The sequence below is a fragment of the Miscanthus floridulus genome, chromosome 14 (assembly GCF_019320115.1).
Source record: "Miscanthus floridulus cultivar M001 chromosome 14, ASM1932011v1, whole genome shotgun sequence".
Lineage (NCBI taxonomy): Eukaryota > Viridiplantae > Streptophyta > Magnoliopsida > Poales > Poaceae > Miscanthus > Miscanthus floridulus.
The window spans coordinates 11,592,459-11,614,380 of record NC_089593.1 but is presented as its reverse complement, the minus strand read 5'-3'; the positions used below and the strand labels follow the sequence as shown (position 1 = coordinate 11,614,380).

The following is a 21,922-nucleotide window of genomic DNA, read 5'->3' as shown; positions in this document are numbered from 1 at the left end:
TCTGGGGTGGCCATATGGGGATTTACCCATTGCCATCCTTGCACAAGAGAGGGAGCTCAGTGCCGCGTCCCTGACATGAGGGCCCTCGCCCTCCTCAGCCACTCCTCCCTCCCCAACCTCCTCTGGCGTCCTTCCAGTTTTAGTTTTTTTTTTTGAGATTTAGTTTTAGTTAATTCCCAAGGAGATCCTAACTGTGTTTTCTTCACTGCTTCTTTCTCTTTTACAAATCCTTATCCTGCAGACTGCATTTCATCTTCTGCTGAGGATTTATCTTTTATGCATGCGATTGATAACCTTACGTACTGAGCTAGCGTTTTATTGGAATGGCGTGCACAGGTGTTCCAAGCAATTCTACTCCTGCGCCATCCTCTTCTCCTTCCTCCTCATCTCGGTGGTGATCTGCAGAGGTGTTGCCACAGAACCTGGATCTGGATGGACGCAAATGGCAACACTTGATGGTGATGCTTCGTGGTGGTTCCAAAGGGAAATCCCTAAAACGTATTTGGACTCTTCTTTGACGCATGACCTTGCTTCTTCAGTTTCCAGTCAGTTCAGTCCACCCATTTCTGCATTTCTTGCAACAGAAGATCTTATGCTTTTATATACATCAGACGTATGGGCTTTAGAAATTGGAGTCCCAGTGCAACATACAAGTTACTCAACCCCGGAAATATAGTTAGCTTCTCATGATTTTCTAATTTATTACGCTTACAAGGAATAATTACTGTGGCATCTGAGGTTCTAGCTAGGCCTCTAGTATTTGTATACTCTGCGGCAGTGCACTCATTAAAGGCATGATTGGTTGCCCCGACGGGACGGTCCTAAGGCCCATCCGGCACGAGTTGGTGCAGTGAGGGCGTAATTGGTATCCCAGCTCGCACCATATGCCTGCTCCTCTCCATACCTTTCCCCTCCGCCATCCCGCACGCCTCCATCTTCTCGATTTCTCCTTCCCTCTCAGTCCTGGACGCCGCGATGCTTGGCGGGAACGATTTCGGCTTGCGCGGGAGATCTCATCCTAGGCTAGGGTTACCGCCCCCATTTCGCGCCTCTCCTTCCTCCTCTGGTTTGGTGTGCTCTCTCCTCTTCCTCCCCATCGAGCTCGCTTGACCTATACGGTCAACCTCCATCGGCGGATTCGTGTTGGTCCTCTAGTGCTCCGACAGTATATCTCACCTACCCCCATCTCCTACCCCTCTCTGTGCGGTGATTTCTGTTGAATCGTTTGTGGATTTTGTTTACCGTCCACTGATATGAGGGTTCATGTTCTTAGATACTTAGATCTGGGCGATATTTTTGCTGATCTACATGTTTACATTTGCTTTCGTCTTGTTCCGCCCTCAGATCTGTGTGATGTGCACCTCTTATTTGTTGTACACATGTGTTGTCGCCTAGATTTTGCACATGATGATGCCTAGTCCGATTTACAAACTGAGCAAAGTACCTTGGTCGATGATGTTTACTTTGTAACCCTAGGCGCTGGAGGAGCACCCTATGGTGTGGCAGCTGCGTCTTGCTTAAGTCCATAGCTATGATTCTAGTGAGGGTTCTTTGTGCTGAAGCATCTAGAATTTATGACTGTGATGCTCAATCTCTTGATATGACTGTGATGTTCAAACTCTTGATATCTGTTTGGCCAATGATGCAACATGAAAAATAAACTCTGAGGTGGCTGCAATTTGTTTTTTGTGCATTCTGTATGATTCTCATGACTGTCATCAAACCATGGGACATGATCTTAGTTTTCTTCTATCTATTTTTGTTTGCCTTGGCAGCCACCTATGATTGAGTATCTAGAAATTGTACCAACATATCATTAAGCTGAGGCCTCACTTACTTTGCCAATGATGATATCATATTAAGCATGTCAACTACGTTACCAAGAACTGATGACCTTGAGCTTGTGTTGAGGTACTGGAACTTTGTTTCTTACTTTGTTTGTTTCTTATGCTCCAAGCTCAAGGTCAACCGAGGAGCAACTGATATCTAAGGCCAATGTGTTGAATACTACATCATTTGATCACCATCTTATTATTGGTATTTTGTGTACCTGGGCTACATGCCATGCACAGGTCACTGGTTTTTCAAACTGCTGAGTAGGGTGGTAACCTCAACAAAACCATACCTGGGTGCTCACACCTTCTGTCGTGCGCCAAACCAAACACAGCTGGGCACACCAATTCATACCACAAAACCATCCACACAAGCAACCAAACATGATTCCTATGATCCAGTATGCTACACTCATTTGCAACCAAACAGGCCAAGGTGCATGGTCTCATCTGGGATAGTTCGAGCCTGCACAGGCCCTCCATCCCGACTGATAGACAAAGGAGCAACCAATCATGCCCTAAATACATAGTGATGTTTAATGTTGAAAGGTCCTTGTGTGGTTTTGGTAATTGAGTGACAACCTAGGTGGACTAATTGTGTTTATGTGAGATACACAGGTGATTAGTCCACAGGTACATATGTATGAGCAACATATGCCATGAAGGTGAAAATGGCTTGGAGATGTTGCAAAGCTCACATATGTGATGATGAAGGAGCTCATTGCACATGAGACATGACATTGAGTCATGTGATCAAGGTAGAGAAGATCAAGACAAGACTTGGCTTGATGGACCGGTTGCAAGCGTGAAGGGCAAGTCAGAGGCTTTGGAGCGATGGACCACGTGGCGGTGAAGCTTGAGCAAGACTTGGCGCCGATGGACGAAGGCAATGGTGAAAAGCAAGTGATGTCAAGATCGATGAACCAATATGATCATGTGATGATATGAAGTGGATCATATCATTATTGATCATGTTGGTGCATGTGTTGCATCAACATTGGAGGAGATGGAATGGAATGCGCAAGGCAAAGGTATAACTTAGGGCATTTCATTTCACCGGTCATAGGTGTGTAGAGAAGTTGATGACCGGGTTTAGGATAGATGGCCGTACTATCAAGAGGGGCAAACTTGTTTGTATATCGGTCATCTAGTGCCACTCGAGTGATCTAACTTTGCATCGTCGCTAGGATTGAGTGGCATGGCAAATTGAGTGGTTAATCCTTTGTAAAATGATTGTGAAAATGCTAACACACATACACATAGCGGTGTACACTTGGTGGTGTTGGCACATTTCTAAAGGAGATGAAGTTGGAGTTGATGTGGATCAACTCGGCGATGGAATGGAGGAAAGAAGGGTTCGTAACTCCACCGGCGGAGTGTCCGCCCGTAGAGTGTGGATAGTTCGATGGTGCCATGGGTGCTCTGTTCCAAAAAGATAGGGTCTCACAGAGTGGACCGGACACTGGTCACGTAGTGACCGGACGCTGGGTTCCAGCGTCCGATCAGTAGTAGCAGTCAACGGGTAGGCGTCGGTCATCGACCGGACGCTGGCGCTGGAAGTGACCGGACGTTGACAGGGTGTGTCCGGTCAGGGTGACGTGTGATGACGCAGGCGAAGCAGAGAAGCTAGAAGTGACCGGACGCTGGTGCTATGTCCGATCACGACCGACCGGACGCGTCCGATCATGTCTGGTACCTTACTGGAAACGACCGGACGCTAGGGTTGCTTCATCCGGTCAGTTCAAGCTGGAGCGTCCGGTCAACAGATGACCGTTGAGATCGAGCGAACAGTATTTGAAGCAGGGGACACGTGGCATGCATCGCACGACCAGACTCTAAGGTCCAGCGTCCGGTCGATCTGACCGGAGCGTCCGGTCGTCCTGACTTTTGTCTAGTGAAGGGGTAACGGCTCTATTTGTTCGTGGGGTTATAAATAGAAGTTATGGTCGGCCTTAGGCCGGCAGCTGAGCACACTAGAGCCTTGGTGGCTTGTGTAGTAGTGCTTGGGAGCCCTCCATCTCACATATACTTGATAGTGATCATTCGATTGTGTGAGAGAGCAATTCTAGTGTGATTGCATCGTGAGGTTGCATTGAGTGGCACTAGGTGATCGAGTTACAAGCTAGAGGTGCTTGTTACTCTTGGAGGTTGCCACCTCCTAGACGGCTTGATGGTGGTCTCTGTTGAAGCCCGCAAGAAGCTTGTGCGGTGCTCCGGAGAAGAGCTTTGTGAGGGGCATTGTGCTCACCCCGCGAGAGCCGCGAAGAGCAACTCTAGTTGAGCGTGTCATTGAGCTACCCTCACTTTCAGGATAGGTTCTTGCGGTGCCCAACGTGCGGGCTTGGCGGGTGTTGCCAATTAGCCGCCGAACCACCAAGTGAGCGGTCGACACAATGGGGACGTAGCGTGTTGGCAAACACGTGAACCTTAGGAGAAAAATCACCGTGTCAACCTTGTTCTTCCCGTTGGTTTGCATCCTCATTACACAAGCTTGTAATTACTTTCATATACATTGTGCTTGTGTAGTTGCTCTTGTAATTAGTTGGCTTGTGTAGCTTACTAGTTACCTTCTTGCTTGTGTAGCCCTTGCGTGACTAATTTGGTTTGTGTAACCTTGTTAGTCACTTTGCTTAGTTTGTGTAGCTAAGTATTTGCGCTCTCTAATTTGGCATTGATTGCCTTGTTATTGAGCATTGCTAGTGAGCATTAGGTGGCTTTGTGTTTTTGCTTACTAGCATGGTAGGAGCTCCCTTGTTGCTTAAAGTACTAGTGGCATAGGTTTGTGTGACCTTGCTTCTAGAATTGGTTAGGTGAGCTTTAGCTAGCCCGGCACCTTTGTTGCTTGATTAGTATCTTTGGAAGGTGCTAGAGAACATAGATAGAGGGGTGTAGTTTTGGCTAGACCGATAGTTTTAATTCCGCACTTGTTTCGGCTAGCCGACGCGATTAATTTTAGAAAAGACTATTCATCCTCCTCTAGTCCGTCATCTCGACCCTACACATGTTCATGTCCATGTTTTTGCACATCTTATTTCCAAATTTTATTTCTTTGACGAATGTCATGAAATTTTATCTGCCCTTGCACGCTGGAACCAAGAAGCAGTCAAAAACTACTTGTGCTTGTGCACAACAGTTCTTTCAATTTTTAGTTTTTTCAATGCAACATAACAAAGGGGGGATCATGATATATAAACAAGACGGCAATGCTTAGCAAAGGATATCCAGACGGACATTTTCGTTGGTGGGCCATAACAATAGGCCAACACTCTCCACATGCGTATCCGCTCATCTACTCGCTCCAAACATATTCACTCGTGAGCTTCGTTGTCCGTTTCTCTCCATTCACCGCATCGTCGCGTTCGCACCGCCGCGGTGTGCTCTAGCGAAACCACGCCGTGGTGGCGCTCTCCACCGCGCTCGACCAGATGCCATCCTCTCTCTACCACGCTCCAGTGCCTCCACCCACCGCGCCATCATTCCTCTCCATGGGCCATCTGTATGCCATGGCGTTCTCCACCGCGCACGCCCGACTGCTCCATCGGAGTTGCACGCCACTTCGTGGCATCGAGCTCTACACCTGTGTCGAGCTCCGCATCGACGAGCCTCCGTTCTCCCAAGTAGTAAAAAAATGTTGTGCTAAAAGTGCATGTTGCAAGCGTATGTTTCAAGTGTTTCAGATATTTCAGAGGTAGGTTATAAGTGTTTCATACAGATATTGCAAAAGTAGATCGGGATGTTGATATGTTGCAATGGTTGTACACGTATCGTATCTTGCAAACGTGTATTCCCAATGTTTCATCTGTTTTTCATACATATATTGCAAGTGTGTTTATCTGAATGTTGCATATGTTTCATAGATATGTTGGAAGTGTTTTATGTAGATATCACGTATGTTTGCCATGGTTTTGAAGTGTTTTCACTTGTTTTTGCAAATGTTTCAAACGCCTATTTTCAAGTGTTTCATCTGTCTTTTTTTGCATGTTACAAGTGTTGTATCTAGATGTTTCAAAAGTAGATCGAGGATGAACGTGGGAAGCAGGAGGGGACGTGAGCGGTCCTCGCGTGGGCGACGTCCGAGCGACGCAGCACAGTCGGGCGATGCAAATGTTTTAGACGCCCGTTTTAAATATTTCATCTATCTTCTTTTGTACGTTGCAAGTGTTGCATCTGAATATTTCAAAAGTAGATCGGGGATGCATGTGGGAAGCAGGAGGGGCACGAGCGGTCCCCGCGTGGACGACATCTGAGCGACACAGCACAGGTGGGCGATGTCCGGGCAACGCATGCCTCCGCATGGACACGCGAAAACGGGTGTAGGAACGAACTATAGTCATGGGTGTTCGGACGTTGGATGTCCGGCCGCTAGCCGTGCCGTATGCAAGATTATCCTCAATAGGGCAGGAGTGGCTCGGCGTTGGCGACGATCTGGGTAGGCATTGAGGTGCAGATGGGAGCGAGAAGGCAGAGGAGAGAGATGAGAGGAGCATCTGAGTTGTGAAAGAAAAAAGTCTACATAGCCCCCTAACTATTTAGGGTGGATTACTTCACCCTAAACTATAAAACCGGATTTTCTACCACCTGAACTTTCCGAAACCGGTCAAATAACCCCCAAACGGTTTTGGACGGTGATTTTGTTACCGCGGTTTTGTCTTTTTCTTTTTTTATTTATTTCTGCCGAATCTTTGAAAAATCATAGTAAATCACAGAAAAATCATAAAATAGAAAATCTAGTTTTGTTGGACTCCACGTAAGTAGATCTACACAACGAATATATAATATGTTATGTTTTAGTACAAATTTTTTGTTATAGCTTTAGATCTATGCTTTTCTGTAATTAAATAAAATAATTCATAGCTGGAGCTTCTATGGTCCAATTGTGGTGAAATTTTTATGATGGGCTAATTATTGTATGCTTGAATTATAGTAAAATTTCATACTAATTGGATCATGTATAATTTAGTTATAGATAAAGCATAGATTTAACAAGTATAAACTAAAATAAATCTATAACTAAGTTATACATGATCCAATGAGTATGAATTTTTTTACTATAGTTCAAGCATACAATAATTAGCGCACCATAAAAAATTCGCCACAATTGGACCATAGAAGCCGTAACTATGAATTATTTTAATTAATTATAGAAAAACATATATCTAAATCTACAATAAAAACTTTGTACAAAAGCATACCATATTATATGTTTACTGTGTAGATATACTCATAACAAAATTGATTTTTTTATTTTATGATTTTTCTGTGATTTACTATATTTTTTTAAAGATTCAGCGAAAATAAATAAATAAAAAGACAAAACCATCATCACTGTAGCAAACTACTGTATAAAACTGCTCCAGAGTTATTTAATCGGTTTTGAAAAGTTGGGGAGTAGAAAATTCTGTTTCATAGTTTAGGGTTAAATAGTCCACCTAAACGGTTGTGGCTGCATAGACTTTTTCCAATTGTGAAAAGAAACCAAACGGGGGTGGGCTTCTTCTCAGCCGTCGGATCCATCAGCGAGCAGCCATCCCATCCGTCCGTTATACGTCTCTCCCTTCCCCTCCCTCTCCTTTTCTGCTGGAAAAGGGTTTAAGCCGCGCGGCCTCGCCGGCAGCCCACCGTCGCGCCGCCGCACTCTCCCCGCTCGGTTCCTCCCGCCGCCGCCGCTTTCCCTGACTGCCTCCTCGTCTGCTGCTCGAGCTCAAGCCCCCCATTCCGTGCTGGGACCGGGAACCAGGAACCTCGAATCTATCTCCCAACCCTAGCTACCTAGCTAGCTGCGATGCCGAGCTTCTCTCCGCCGGGCGCCGTCACCATCTGCGAGATCAACCGCGACCTCGTTAAGCTCCCAGCAAATCCGTTCCCCCCTTTATCTAGCATTTCCGTCCGCTCGCTCGTTTGATTCGATCCGCCTCCCCCTGCCCTCTCGCAGTTGCGGCGGATGCGCTCTCCGACGCCCGCGCCAAGGACGCCTACGGGGATGTCCTCGTCAGTCCGCTCCCCTCAACTCCTCGCACTTACTCTTCATCTGTGAACCGCGTTGCGCTTATCTGCCTGACGAGGGGCTCAAATTTGGAGCTTGTTGGCCGTCGTTGCAGGGGATGGTGTTCGCCCCGATTCCGTTCCAGCCGGAGGCTCTTCTCCCCAGCCGCGAGCCTGCTGCTCCTGCTACGGACCAAGTCGAGCCTGCTGAGACTGCCCCCGCCCCTGGTTTGGCGGCCAGCATATCCGAGTTCTTCAGGCGGATGGTCTTCCCTCCACTAGATGTGAGTTTGATCGTCCTATCTGAATCACTTACGCTCAATGTGAAATTTTTGAGTAAATAAAACTCATTACAATGACACTCACATTCGACCGTTCTGGTTTGCCAGCCAAATCTGCTAAAAGAATCTGAGTTACTAAAATGATGTTCACATTGGATTGTCCTATCTGAGTTGCTACAATTTAATGTTCGTCATATTTGTTCCGAGAAATGCCCGCGTACTTAAACCACTTGCATGTGTGTAGATAAGAGAATTCCAGAGTTTTATCACATCTTTTGTGAATTGCCGATGCTTATAGCTACATACAAATACATGGCGTGTAAGTAAACTCCCTGCCCAGAGGTGAATGCATTGTCTGCTTCTCACTTCCCTAGTGCCACAGTGTGCTTTCATGATCTGAACTATGTTGAATTGTTTTAACATAGTAAGATTACTTATTTCATGATTCAGGAGGTAACAAGGTTACTCAGATTGCAAAAGCACAGCTCAACACAACTTGAAGTGTGATGTTATATCAAAACTCCAGTTACTGATTCATCCAGCATACTTTCTTAAAATTTGTATCCTCCAGCTATTGTTCTTGAGATGACCACGCTAGATTTGCTTCCTACTTGTACATTTTCTGTGTGATTCTTTTGTACGAAATCATTACAATTGTACTCAAATTCGATCATTCTTGTTTATCAGCCAAATTTGCTTGAAGAATTTGACTCCCAGAAAGTAAGTTGGAATCCATACAAGCATTGCTTAGCATTTGTGTCTGGGAAGAACCAGGTTACTGTCCAAGACTTTGAGGATTCAGGTAAGATCAGCCTAGTGCCTGCTTTGCTATGTTTTATTAGTTTATGAACTGAACCCTATCCGTCAACTTAGTTGCACTACATAACAATGGCTGATCTATCTAACAGATGCTAAAGAACCATGCATTTTAACAAGGGGTCATCAAACGGATGTTAAGGCTGTTGAGTGGAGACCAAATAGTGGGAAGATGATTGCAGTTGCCTGCAAGTGTGTACTACTACCACCTCTCCATTTAACTTGAGTCAACCCTTGTTGTCTCTGAATAATTTGATGGCATACTTTACTTTTAGATTGAGTTCATCATTTTCTTTTCAGGGGAGGGATATGCCTCTGGCCGGCATCATATCCTGGCAATGTTCCGTTCATGAAACCTGGCATCACCTCTTCTTCCTGTAGTGCCTTCCCCAGAGGTTCTGGTGGTCAGTGGATACTGGTGGATGTTCTTCGTGGCTCTTCTGCTGAGCTCGTTAGTGCATTTTGTTGGAAACCTGATGGGAGATATCCTTGATAAGTTTGCATAGTAGCATCGGGTGAATGTTGCTGCTGCTTTTCATCTCTCTCTTTTTTTTTCTTGAACTCACAAGAGACCCATGTATCATTTCATTAACAAGAAAGAGAACCCAAATGTACAGCACCACTCACTCGACAGAACGCAAACATCCAAACCCATTATGCACAAAGCAGGCATGCCACTGGAACAAATGGAAACCGACCTAATAAGTGAGGCAGGAGGCCATAGAAAAGAGTTTATAGGTCTTTAGCCTTGGCTGCTCACCGTATCTCTTGTTTTTGAACTGTAAAATAACTAAAATACAGTGTGGCTAACTGCAAAAAGTCCATTTTTTTTTGCCAAATTTACAGCACAATACATACAGAAATGTTTACAGTAGGTTTAGTCATTATTTGTTGGAAACCAACAGCTGAAGGCATTTTTTTTCCTTGACTATTATCCACATAGAAGGGCGGGCCTGGTGCAAGCGGTAGAGTCTTACCGCATGTGACCGGAAGGTCCCGGATTTGAGTCGCGGTCTCTTCGCATTGCACAGGCGAGGGTAAGGCTTGCCACTAACACCCTTCCCCAGACCCCGCACAGAGCGGGAGCTCTCTACACTGGGTACGCCCTTTGACTATTCTCCACATACTTGGCATCTGCCTCATGTAATAGTCCATCTTTCACTATTTGGGATGTGTCTCAAGGTACATATACCGGTCTTTTTTGTCAATACAGGCAGTCAACCCCATTTGTACAGAATTGTTGACAATAATCTTGACACCTTTCTTTTGCTTCAGGGTTGGGAACTCCTATACAGCGTGGCTTAAGCAATATATCATTAGTGCGGTGGTCACCCAGTGGAGATTACCTTCTAGCTGCTAAATTGTAAGGTCAATTTTGAATTTTCATTTTCATTTCTTGTCAATGATATTTCCAAAGATTTACAAAATTCATTTATTGCTAGTGATGGTACATTTCACTTCTGGGAGACGAACACATGGACTTCAGAACCCTGGTCTTCGTCTAACGGATATGTGTCTGTAAGTAATATCTTCACTATTCAGTCACAAATACCTGCTTTTGGAAAATATGACATCAATTTTTTTTTGCATTGCAATTCTATATTTCTATTATTGTCTTTACGCTGGAGCACAATTGCACAATACTCTTTAGTGAAGAAGTGAGGCACAATACTCTTTTTTTCTTGAACAGTGAGCACGATACTGTGTTTGGCCACAGCACACCTAATGTGTCCACTGCCCTGTATAAGTCATTGGGTTCCTGTTAGGGAGCAAATTGGGTTCTGCAGCAAACCATATAGTGGATGATTCTAAACTTCTTCTCATTTTTGCTTATTTTTATTGGGTTCCTGTCAGGGGGCAAATTGGGACCCAGAAGGTCGTGTTGCATTGTTATCCTTTTCTAACTCGATGACACTCGGCTCAATTCACTTCTCATCTAAGCCACCACCCTTAGGTATATAAGGGCAACCATCCAAATATTATGTTGCTAAAGCTTGTTATATTTGTCGTCTGATAGTTTGTTTTATGCTTTTTATCTTCAGATGCCCACCTCCTACCAGTTGAACTTCCAGAAGTTTCCTCCCTGATTGTTAGGTAACAACAGAGGCATTACTGTGACATTTGATCTCATGCACACTCTATACTACATAATTTTTTCCTCCTCTTGTATGCTAATTTTGGCTGTTGATTTTTCAAGTAACCCCATTCGCAATTAATGAGTAATTTATTTCTGATGTAACTTTTGTGAAGGGAATCAGCTCAGAAGTCATTATTGATTAATAAAACATAGGACCATATGTTTGTAGGATTGTAAGGACTAAGGAAAGAAAGCTCACATCAAACAACAGAAGCCTAAAAACATTTAGTTTTCATAAAATTTTGTTTCAGAATCTGCTATTTGCCAACAAGCACTGCATTATTTCATTTAGTATACACTTTGTATTTAGGAATTTCATCTATTATAACAGAGCCTAAAATCTTACTTCCATTCACTAATTTATGCTTTAACTACTTCATATAGCCGTGGCAGAGAGAAATTAGCATGGGATGCTTCAGGGGAACGTCTGGCATTGTCGTTCAAAGATGGAAATGAAATGTACCGTGGCCTGATTGCTGTATATGATGTGCGGAGATCTCCACTTATCTCACTATCACTAGTGTAAGAACAGAATCTTCTGATTTACTGTGACCATTCTTTTTTAGAGTAAAACTGTGTTCCAGTGACATTCCTTGATCATTAATTTGTTGAAATTCCTGTCCTCGTATCTAGTGGATTCATTCGGGGACCTGGAGAAGGAGCAAAACCACTCGCTTTTGGTTTTCATAGCAAATTTAAGCAGGGACCTTTGCTTTCTGTGGTGAGATATCTGGGAGTCCTGCACATATAATTCTAATACAATGACATCCTTAGCTTCCTACTTTTTGTTCACACATGGGGTTCCGACTGCACATGCAGTGTTGGAGTAGTGGTTGGTGCTGTACATATCCACTGATACTTCGTTCTCATTGACTCCAATGTAAGTTTCCTCCAGCAGTCTGAATCTTTCAGTTACCTCTGATTTGATATTTGTGTTGCCTGCTGTAGACAATCTAAATTTAGTTTTCTTTCATTGTTTAGTGTAGCACCTCACTGGTTCAGGACTGAATGTTTCAATTATTGTTGGTGCCTTGGAAGACTGAACGTTTCAATGCGCCTAGGAGAAAAGCAAAGCATGAAGTGCATCCCATGTATGTAAACATTGTGACTTGAGAAATGATGCCTATTGGATGCATTCGTCTCCAGATGTATTTGATTTGATCTGTATGTACACTTATGTTAATTTTACCAGTTTTTATTTTGTCCATACATGGATAGTATTTGCAATGTCTGTGTCTGGACTCTCTGCATAATTTATCTTGGGCATTTGTGGCCAAATTCTAGCATGGGAATTTCGTAAGTTGCCTGAGCTGGTTCTGGCGAGCCACATCCCCCAGCAGAAATCTTGCACTTGCATCACATATGGATTCACCGTGCAGCCTAAAAGAACCAGCAGTCCAATCACCTATGCAGACAACTAAGATTCTAAGAATAATAACTGCAGATTCAGTTACAACGTCTACGGATCTATGGATATCTGGATTCGGCATTTGAGTTCGATACCCTTGAGAAGCTAGAATTCAATTTGCTCAGGCAAAAGCAGAGTAAAAGAAAAAGAAATCATTCAACCACCATTAACACTTATTCATCCGCCGAATCGTTTCAGTCTCAGAAAGATAACATGAGCCCTGATAGGCAGATACATAACACAGACCGCCCCCTAGTTTGTACGATTACACTTCATTAAGACAACTTTTTTTGCAAACTCTGTTGTATAATATTACTTCACATCTCTGCCACACGTCCGTACTCCTCTAGAGCTAAGTCGAAAGAAGTAAACGAGTAAGGAGCAAGCAAAGCCTGCATCTCTTCTCCTGCATTAGGCAACCCTCTGGTAACCGGCACCACCTGCATATTTTTGCAAGTTCAATGTTAGATGAGCCTGCTGCAACATCAGAATGGTGTGTTGTTTATTACATGTAATGTAACGTGACCAATTCCTGCAAACTGATTCAGAGATGCCAGAGTGTAGGTGTGCAATTCAAAGATCAGCAAAATGCGCATTGACATGCCACATTTCAGTTGACAGATCCAGAACTTGTGTAAAAAAGGTAGCAATAGGGGGGGGGGGGAAGCATGTGAACAGCAGTCATCCTCTTACATTACGTGGGTTTCTGAACGAGTTTTCATGCTTCACATCGCTAGATGTCAGAACAGTGACTCTTGATCCCCTTGCATCGACAGTGGTTCGAAGTTGATGTGCACGTATTGTCAGGTTCACAGCATGAGGTCCAAAGTTTACGATCTGCAAACACAGCGATATTACAGGGATTTGGTCATTTCAAAGTTCCAAAATGACAGCGGTTGTAAAATGTGTTAAATCAACCACACAGGCTACAGGGAGAAGGATCTGTTGGTTTTACCTTTACCCTCAGGAAGCTATTGTCAGTGTCCCTCCAGATAATTGCAGATGCTGCCAATGAATTGGAGTATCTGGATGTGATTTTAACTGGATGAAACTCAGCACCGCTTGATTCGCGGAAAAATGTCTGCATCCAGTAACTCGGAGTTCCGTACTGTTGCCACGAGTTGAAGACTATCGCGTCTGGGATCCATTTCCAGCTGATACAAAAGTTTCAGACAATCACTTAAAAAGCTTTACAAAATTAAGAAGGCTAGGGCGAGCAAAAGCATGAAGCTCAGCAATACTGACCCAGGTTGGTTGTTATTGACGAAGAGTGGGGCGTAACATGTCATCTGGACGATGTCACTGCAAAGAAGCATCACACATAGCCCTCTCATTAACCCACAAGAAGAAAATGTCTCTACCTCTGTCAATATCTATAAGGATACTTAAATATAATTCCTCTTGTAATCTCTGGACATTTTTAGATCACCTGTTCTTTTCTACTCCTATGAGGAATGCAGCCTCTGCCAGTGAAGCAAGGAGACTTCCGTTACCAGCATCCTTCGGTTCGGTAACTGCATATTCACTGACAAACACCTGAATATGAACATATCAGAGTCAATTTACCCACTGTCTAAATCTGATGACCCCAATAAGAAAAAGAACTACGCCCAACGGTGCTTCTTGAGGCCTGATATACACAGAGTTTATACTACTTGATAGTTAAACTCATCTGCACAAAAAATGTTGCTATCACATCATCATTCGTGGGAAACTGCATATATCTACATGATATAAGTGCAACAATATGTTTAATGCATTTCAATAAACAAAGATGTAAGTGTCAAATACAGAATGGAAAATGATATCTTATAAAGAATCAAAGAATCTTGATCCAAGAAAGGAAATACTCTAGAGAACATTTAATGTCATCTATTACCAAACTTCATAAATAAACCATAAAGACAAGAAGATACCTTAGGCCCTTTACGTGATGTCCTGTCAAACATGCTTTTCATTTTGAAAAGATAAGAAGCATTACTGTAAATCTGCAAAAAAAAAGGTGATATTTTTTATAACTGTCAATAAAATTACAGTAAGAAAACTCTGTTATGAAGTCAGCAGAAAAAAAAAACAGGGGGGAAATGACAGAATCAGAAGCAGTATGCTTACATGGACATCATACAGATCTGCAGGATGGTGAAGTGGCCGAGATGAGCCATCGCAGTTTGAAATAATTTGAATGTCTGGGTAGGCTTTTCTTATAGCTTTATAGAATTTGAGGTAGTTTCCTGTTCAGTAAAATTAATAAAGAACATTGTTAACTAACAAAGTGGCTATTCTTGAGAAGGTCAGTACAGTACTATAGAGAAGTTTTTATGAGCTTGTGCATTCAGAAAACACTTGCTCAGGAGACAAGCGCTCAGCGCCCACCAACAAGCGCACCGATGGCGGCCGCCGAAGACGGACAGACACAGACGCCGCCGCCGCCGGAGCAAGTGGCGAGAGCGGCGACTGGAGGCGGCGTGATCGCGAAGCTGGAGGAGGAGTGGCGGAAGACGAAGGAGCACGCGCAGACCTACCCGTACGTGTGGGGCTCCTACATCCTCGTCTACGGCGGCCTCGGCGCCTACCTCGCCTGGCGCTGGCGTAAGCTCCGCCGCACCGAGGACCGCGTCCGCCTTCTCCAGGACCGCCTCCGCAAGCTCTCCGCCGCCGAGGAATCGGAGGCCGCCTCCGCTTCCACTGCCTCAATCCCTTCCCCGCCGCAGCAGTCGGCTTCTGGGTCCGCAAAGTCCGCCTCTAGCTCGTGAATTAAGGAGTAAGTTTCCTTTTTTCCAGCTTCTTGACATGACGGATTACAAGCTACAGAGGGATTTCGGCATGGGTTGAGCTCGCTGCTGTTCTTGGTTCCTGATTTGGTTGGTGATCCCAGTTCAGAAGTAGAGGTGGAGGACTATAATACAGAGTGCTGAGACGTTGGTGATCCTTTGTTTGTAATCGAATCATCTGGGAGAAGCTTAAGATTTTGTAGATCATGTGTGGTCATTCCCAAGGATTTGGATTTACATCGTAACTTTTGACTACAAAAACAGTTAAGGAAAACATGTCTTGTTTTTCTATGGTTTGGTTTCATTCTGTAATGCTCTATAATTCCTTTTGTTGTACTTCATTGGGATGCCAACATGTATCAGCAAGATCCAAGTTGATATCTTAGTGATAACAGGAAATGAGATGCTGGGTTGTGTTAAATACTTACTGATAATTTGCATATATTAATTAATTAAACTTTACCTTCGTAAAATTCCTTGTAACAGTCTTCATTCCCAATCGCGACATACTTCAGTGGGAAAGGTTCTGGATGCCCCATCTCAGCTCTTACAGAGCCCCAAGTTGACTCTGCACTCCCCGTGGCAAACTCAAGACTATCCAGTACATCCTTTTGCAGGAAAGATGAAGTTATTTCGAGAAATAGTGAATTTAAAATTACTGAGAAATGCATATCGCATCATGGTATTTGCTTTGACTATGAGACAGAAAGAGACAAGGAAGAACTATTTTAAGAACATTGGCATAGGTGATCAAGTAGCCAGTTCTTATTTTGTTGTCTTTATTTCTTTTAAAAAAGATTATGGCAATTTGGCTTAATCATAGCTAATTGAGTGGCATTAAGGATGGCAAAGTAGAAAATTGTGTCAATCACATCCCTTATAAAATATACTTAACAAAGTGTGAGTTCTTTGAGATATTTGTTCAGTCACACATTAATATGTGGCCATGTCATTCAGATTTGTGGGAATTAAGTCATTATTGGGTTTCTTTGTTGTCAATATAACCAAATTTACTGTCATTGAATATACTGCTACAAAGTGATTGCTTTGTTTCATTGATGAAGGAAAAAAATTGAAGAAAGAAGAAGCAAAATTTTCTGTTACATCACCTGAACAATGAAAGATCTAGGGAGTACAAAATTTACCTTGACAAAAGGTGCAATACTAGTGGTGTCGACTCCCTCACTGTGGCTAATTCCTAAAATTTAAGATAAAATCTCCAAAATTAATGGCATGCTATTGATGATTATGGATAAATGGGAAAATATATATAGTTATAAGTATTGCCTACCAGCATTAAAGACCCAGATAGGGGCAGCACCCAAGTCTTCTGCAAGCTTTTGTGGGCATTTTGAAGCAAACATATGACCAGTTATGGTGAAACCAAAAGAGGCAAACTTGGATGATATTAATCAAAATTTACCTGAAGAAACTCAAAATATCCAAGGCCATCATCGGTCCAGTAATTCCAAATGTCTCCATAGTGTCCAGGTCTCTCCTCCCATTGTCCAATAGTTTCCTTCCATCTGAAAGCATTTCTTAACCGGTCGCCTTCAACAAAGCAACCCCCTATAAAATGATGCATAAATTTTGTAATGTAAGAAGATGGTTATTTTGACTCGTACTCGTACTCAAGAATAAAGAAGGAAGCATCATGGTAACCATATGGATGTAAAGGAATGTTACATTAACTCGCTGTTAACATGCTACTCCAGATTAACTCACCATAAATTTTTTCTTCTGAGAGTGTTAAATATTTGTGTTATACTGTTTTGGTAATAAATCAAGACTTCCCTTGAAAAGTGTAGGGATGTGACCCTAAAGAAGCAAGAAATGTGTTCCCAAAATACTTTATTCCTTAAAAGGTACAGGAAGTGTTTCATTCCTGTGTTTTGTTACCTATAAAATGTGCTGCATTCCTGTGTTACACATATTTTGGGCTATACAACAAGATAAACAGTGTCTCTTGGGTACACTGCCTATAATTATTTCTCAGTTTGTTCAACTCAATGGATACATGCTAGAGCACTAAGAGCAAGGCTAATAATACAGCCGGCTTGCTGGCTGTAAGGTTCCTTGCAGCCTTCTCTCAGCTCACTCATATAGTAGTTAGCTCTTTACAGTTAATATATGGCCCACTTGTCTCTCTCACAGACTTTCTTGGTTCTTGTGCCCAAGCCAGCTGTAAGCTTACAGCCCGCTTCTCCTCTCTCTCCTCCCCTCTTTCCTTCACCTCAGCATTTAGTCGGCTTACAGCCTGCTATTATACTTGCTCTAACTAGGTTGTGTGTTCTAGTGAGAGTTATGTGTTCTCAAGAACATATGGGAACAACTGAAGGATTGCTTTAAATACTAACATTTCAGCATAGAGGAAATAAAGTGTTGTCGTTATATTTTATTGTTCTAGGTGAGTCAGTAGCATTTTTTGATAGACCTCCTGTAGTTGTGTATTCTAGTAGTTTGTTCAACTTCTAATGCAATGGAATGGAAAGTCAAAGTTCACGAAAAGATCGCTTAATACAATCCATAGTTAGCTTTGATCATTCTAAAAGGTAGAAAGTACCAGGAAAACGTAGGAATCGTGGTTTCAAATCCAGAAGCATATGTATGAGCTCCTTACGAAAACCGTGGCCCTGTACATGTAGAAAAAAATCAGTTAGCAATTAAGGTAAACATCATAGTAAGAATTGCCTGGCATTAGAAAATTAAGGTTAAGTTTATTTCAAATTTCTACAAAAGTGAACATAGTTTATCTGATTGATCTAATAGGTTAGCATAGTGAAGTCTTGAGCTCAGGATTTTAAGCATGACTAATTTCCAATTATGATTGAACAACTCTGATGGCAGTATGGCACAATATTATGAAAAGGTTCCCATTGAATATATGCCTGCTAATTAAAAACAGAGCAAGCTCGTATCTTCTTACAATTCATTGTATATAACTAGTGGATCTTCATGAACTGTGTGAAATAATACATTTGTGGTTGCCAATAGCCAAAATAGAGTGGGAAAAACAAACGCACCCTGTATGTATCTGAAGGCATGAGCGACACTTGATCAAACCATATGACTCCCCTTTTGGAAGTTGTTAGATCAAGTCGTGAAGTTCTACATGTCTCATGAGCTAATAGTTGCAGTTCTACCCTTGTCCAGTTTGACACGTTATTATCTCTTCAACAGTCAACATGCAATTACATCATTTAGCAAGGAAAAAAGAACAAACTCAAAAATATTATCCATGTTGGGGAAAAGATACATACTGTATAGAAGCTGATGCTAGGTTTTCCAATGCATGTGAAGGTCTTGAACAAGTGAGTGAAGCTGTCAACTCCACAGGTTCTAGTGATCTGACATACATGATTAGATTATAGGTTTTCCCCTCTTCTATGTTCTGTAAAATAAAATGGTCAGGATCTTCATAAAACCATAAGTCCCTAAGTGGAAAATGGAAATGGGTGAAGAAAAATCATAGCACTGGTTCAAAGGATGTGATGGTTATCCATTAGATAGGCTGCTGAAAGCTGTCATTTCCCATAAAAGAATCCACATGAATATTATCATACTTTCTTCAAAAAAAAAAGTATTATCATACCATGCCCCAGAATCCTGGGTTGTAAATGCCAACGCCCCCAGTTCGGCACTTGTCACAGAGAACCTCCATTCTTAGAGCAACAATATTTCTAGCGAAACAGGAGATAGGTTCAGTCGTCACGTATATGGAAGACTCATCTCCAATGATGTTCCATGGGTCTATGTTTGAAGGGGTGTAGGGCCCTCCAGCTTCAAAACCTAAAGGACAAATTATGTCACAGTGAGTTAATGCTAATACTCAAAGTCTCAAATATTAGTGGCAGTTATAAAAGAAAATATATATAATGTTTTCCTTCTACTGTTCTACGGTTTAATACTGAACTTCAGTGTATTTAGTTAAACAACAGAACTGAGTTAATCAACAAGCAGCATAAAGAATGAGGATAAATAGCCCTATTAACATAACCTTGTCTAGAATTGTTCTTATATGCAAGACATGTTTTGTGTAGAACTTGCACAAGTGGATCAATTTAATTTTTACTTCTATTCAGTAAACATCAGCATGTATGAATCACTAATATAAGGGACATTTTGGATATATCTTCATGAGTGCTGACAAGGTGCTGCACAAAATTTAATCAGCACAAACTCTAGATTCACAGCCAAGATTTGAACCTATCTATTAATTCCCTTGGAGCAACCAAATCAGAGACCTGATCAAATTTGCCCGGGTCACTTTGACAGGGAATTTTTCCCTGAAGCATATATAAAAGCTAAGAGTAATAGTAGTACCTCTGTTGCTAACAAGCTCCTCCCAGATTCCACCGGCTCCAGCATGGTTGATCTCCTATAATATTCACTGATTTAATTATCACGAATTGATAGAGGATAATCTTGAATATCATGATTTTTTTTTTCGCTCAGTGAAAATTGGAAAAACTGTTGTGCACAAGCACAAGTAGTTTTTTTACTGCTTCTTTGTTCCAGCATGCAAGGGAAGATAAAATCCCATGACATTCATGAAAGAAAGAAAATTTGATATAAGATGTGCGAAAACATGGACATGAACATCAAATGTCACTATGTAGTTAAATGAGTGCACTGCAGACTGCAGAGTGAACAAATGCTAGGAGCCTAGAACCTCAGATGCCATACTAATTATTCCTTGTAAGCGTAAAATAATAATAATAAAAAACATGAGAAGCTAACTATATCTCCTGGGTTGACTAACTTGTATATTCACCGGGTCTCCAATTTCTAAAGCATAAGATCTTTTGTTGCAAGAAATGCAGAAATGGGTGGATTGAACTGAACTGACAGGAAACTGAAGAAGCAAGGTCTCACCTCAAAGAACAGTCCAAATAACGTTTTAGGGATTTCCCTTCGGAACCACCAGGAAGCATCAACATCAAGCGTTGCCGATTGCGTCCATCCATGTTCTGTCGCAGCACCTCTGCAGGTCACCACCGAGAAGAGAAGGAAGGAGCAGAGGATGGCGCAGGAGTAGACTTGCTTGGAACCCATGAGCGCACCTGTGCTGTGCATGCCAATCCAATCAAACGCTAGCTCAGTAAGGTTATCAACCGCATGCATAAAGGATAAATCCTCAACAGAAGATGAAATGCAGTTGTTCGAAAACTGAAATGCAGTTTCTGTTAGGCATTTCAGCATACACCGTGAGCTCGGCCAAGAACAGTGCGTACGACTGGAATGGAAGATAGAAGTTTGAGAAGCCAAGGCGTGTCACCTGAAGACCAAGAAGCTCGCTCAAGCGCGCAGTGCTGTGGCAGCAGTGTGAGCGCTCGCTGAGGAAGAACGCCAACGCCATGGTGCTTTAAGTAGGCAAAATGGCGCCAGAAGCGGTGGGGGAGGCAGGGAGGGAGGACTGGCAGAGGAGGGCGAGGGACCTCGTGGCAGAGACAATTGAACAGATGTGTGTAAACTGTAAAGTAAACGATGTGGCAACCAACACACAACAAAAACAATTAAACAGAAGCAATTCAAGTAATTGAAGGCAGGGCTAGTCCAATATTTTTTCTGAAATCTGTGCACCGGCGGTCTGCAGCTGCCAACAGACAGAAGCAAGACATTCTCGCTCTCCGCCGCTTTTGTTTTTGGCTTCGTACTGAAACTAGCAATGCTAAGTGCGTGTTTAGTTCGTGAATTTTGAGAATTTGGCTATTGTAGCACTTTCGTTTTTTATTGGCAATTAGTGTTCAATCATGGACTAATTAGGCTTAAAACGTTCGTCTCGTAATTTTCAACCAAACTGTGCAATTAGTTTTTTTTCGTCTACATTTAATGCTCCATGCACGTATCGCAAGATTCGATGTGATGACTACTGTAACACTTTTTGGGAATTTGGTTGGGGACTAAACAAGCACTAATAGTTTAGGGACTGCCACTGACACGCGAGCAAGCAAAGCAATAATATAATCCAACCATTGGTAAGTACTGTCTCCGTGCATTGTAGGTTTATTAGATCATTCAAACAAAAATTCTTTAGTTTTAAATTTTAACTAAGTTTAAAGAAAATATTGTTAATATTTATATATGAATCTAGATATGTATACTATGAAAATATATTCCATATTTGTTGTCATAACATTTATTCGGTACCATAAAAACATGAATTATATTCTTTTTTTATGAAGTAAGTAAGTTGTAAGTACCCAAGAATAGAGTGACATTGGTTCATGCCCATCTCAAATGTATGTTGTGTACGAATGTTGCAATCGGCCACCCAAAGATTTTCGTTCTCTGCCCCTCGAGGCTCGAGCCTTGACTCTGAATCTTTATCTTTGATTTTTCTTTTTTTTGAAATGAGAAATCTCTGAACATTAGCATCACATGCTGCTTCTAATCCAAGACAACTCACTTGATCTGTCGATCAGGTGCACTCAGTCTTTCCTTTATTTGTTGTTGTAAGGAACAAAATAATCCATCTCATCTTCTATTATGTCATCATATTTTAAAACTGAATGGCGTTTATTTTTTATTTTTAAAAACAGTAGGTTAAGGCCCCGTTCGTTTGGAGGAATCTAGATGAATCTGGAGGAATTTGTGAGATGAAATTAGCCTTGAACAGTGAAATTCAGCCGTAAACATTCCTCCATGCCAGCCGAACGAGGCCTAAAGCCCCCTTTGGCACGGCTCATCCAAAA

General features: G+C 42.3%; 3 protein-coding genes across 3 annotated transcripts; 2 read left to right on the top strand and 1 right to left on the bottom strand.

Annotated features, from left to right (window-relative positions):
• Positions 1–7,425: 7,425 nt before the first annotated feature.
• On the top strand, positions 7,426–12,311 carry LOC136505039 (aladin-like). The gene is made up of 15 exons (XM_066500112.1): positions 7,426–7,670; positions 7,763–7,820; positions 7,931–8,098; positions 8,783–8,897; positions 9,004–9,103; positions 9,212–9,394; positions 10,035–10,093; positions 10,187–10,274; positions 10,354–10,429; positions 10,766–10,865; positions 10,954–11,005; positions 11,433–11,570; positions 11,682–11,769; positions 11,868–11,928; positions 12,030–12,311. The coding sequence occupies exons 1-14, from the start codon at positions 7,615–7,617 to the stop codon at positions 11,919–11,921; spliced, it is 1,335 nt and encodes a 444-aa protein (XP_066356209.1). The 5' UTR covers positions 7,426–7,614; the 3' UTR covers positions 11,922–11,928; positions 12,030–12,311.
• Positions 12,312–12,647: 336 nt separating this feature from the next.
• Positions 12,648–20,292, bottom strand: LOC136504116 (alpha-L-arabinofuranosidase 1-like). The gene is made up of 17 exons (XM_066498981.1): positions 20,103–20,292; positions 19,551–19,605; positions 18,820–19,016; positions 18,488–18,618; positions 18,251–18,398; positions 17,791–17,860; positions 16,651–16,796; positions 16,519–16,564; positions 16,373–16,425; positions 15,691–15,835; positions 14,569–14,687; positions 14,373–14,444; positions 13,886–13,992; positions 13,702–13,758; positions 13,412–13,610; positions 13,150–13,293; positions 12,648–12,896 (listed from the first exon to the last, which is right to left on the bottom strand). The coding sequence occupies exons 1-17, from the start codon at positions 20,280–20,282 to the stop codon at positions 12,774–12,776; spliced, it is 1,992 nt and encodes a 663-aa protein (XP_066355078.1). The 5' UTR covers positions 20,283–20,292; the 3' UTR covers positions 12,648–12,773.
• LOC136504118 (uncharacterized) lies at positions 14,818–15,624 on the top strand. The gene has a single exon (XM_066498984.1). It carries the CDS (start codon positions 14,844–14,846, stop codon positions 15,207–15,209), a length of 366 nt encoding a protein of 121 aa, XP_066355081.1. The 5' UTR covers positions 14,818–14,843; the 3' UTR covers positions 15,210–15,624.
• Positions 20,293–21,922: the final 1,630 nt, after the last annotated feature.

Excerpts from the sequence above, each read along its gene's own strand:
- LOC136504116 (XM_066498981.1), bottom strand. The coding sequence starts at position 20,282 with ATGGGTTCCAAGCAAGTCTACTCCTGCGCCATCCTCTGCTCCTTCCTT. Across the intron at positions 14,688-15,690 it reads TTACAAGGAATTTTACGAAG|GAAACTACCTCAAATTCTAT; the intron begins GTAAAGTTTAAT and ends TTTACTGAACAG. Across the intron at positions 13,294-13,411 it reads ATAGCTTCCTGAGGGTAAAG|ATCGTAAACTTTGGACCTCA; the intron begins GTAAAACCAACA and ends CTGTGTTTGCAG.
- LOC136505039 (XM_066500112.1), top strand. The coding sequence starts at position 7,615 with ATGCCGAGCTTCTCTCCGCCGGGCGCCGTCACCATCTGCGAGATCAAC. Across the intron at positions 10,094-10,186 it reads TATTTGGGATGTGTCTCAAG|GGTTGGGAACTCCTATACAG; the intron begins GTACATATACCG and ends CTTTTGCTTCAG. Across the intron at positions 11,571-11,681 it reads CTTATCTCACTATCACTAGT|TGGATTCATTCGGGGACCTG; the intron begins GTAAGAACAGAA and ends CCTCGTATCTAG.
- LOC136504118 (XM_066498984.1), top strand. The coding sequence starts at position 14,844 with ATGGCGGCCGCCGAAGACGGACAGACACAGACGCCGCCGCCGCCGGAG.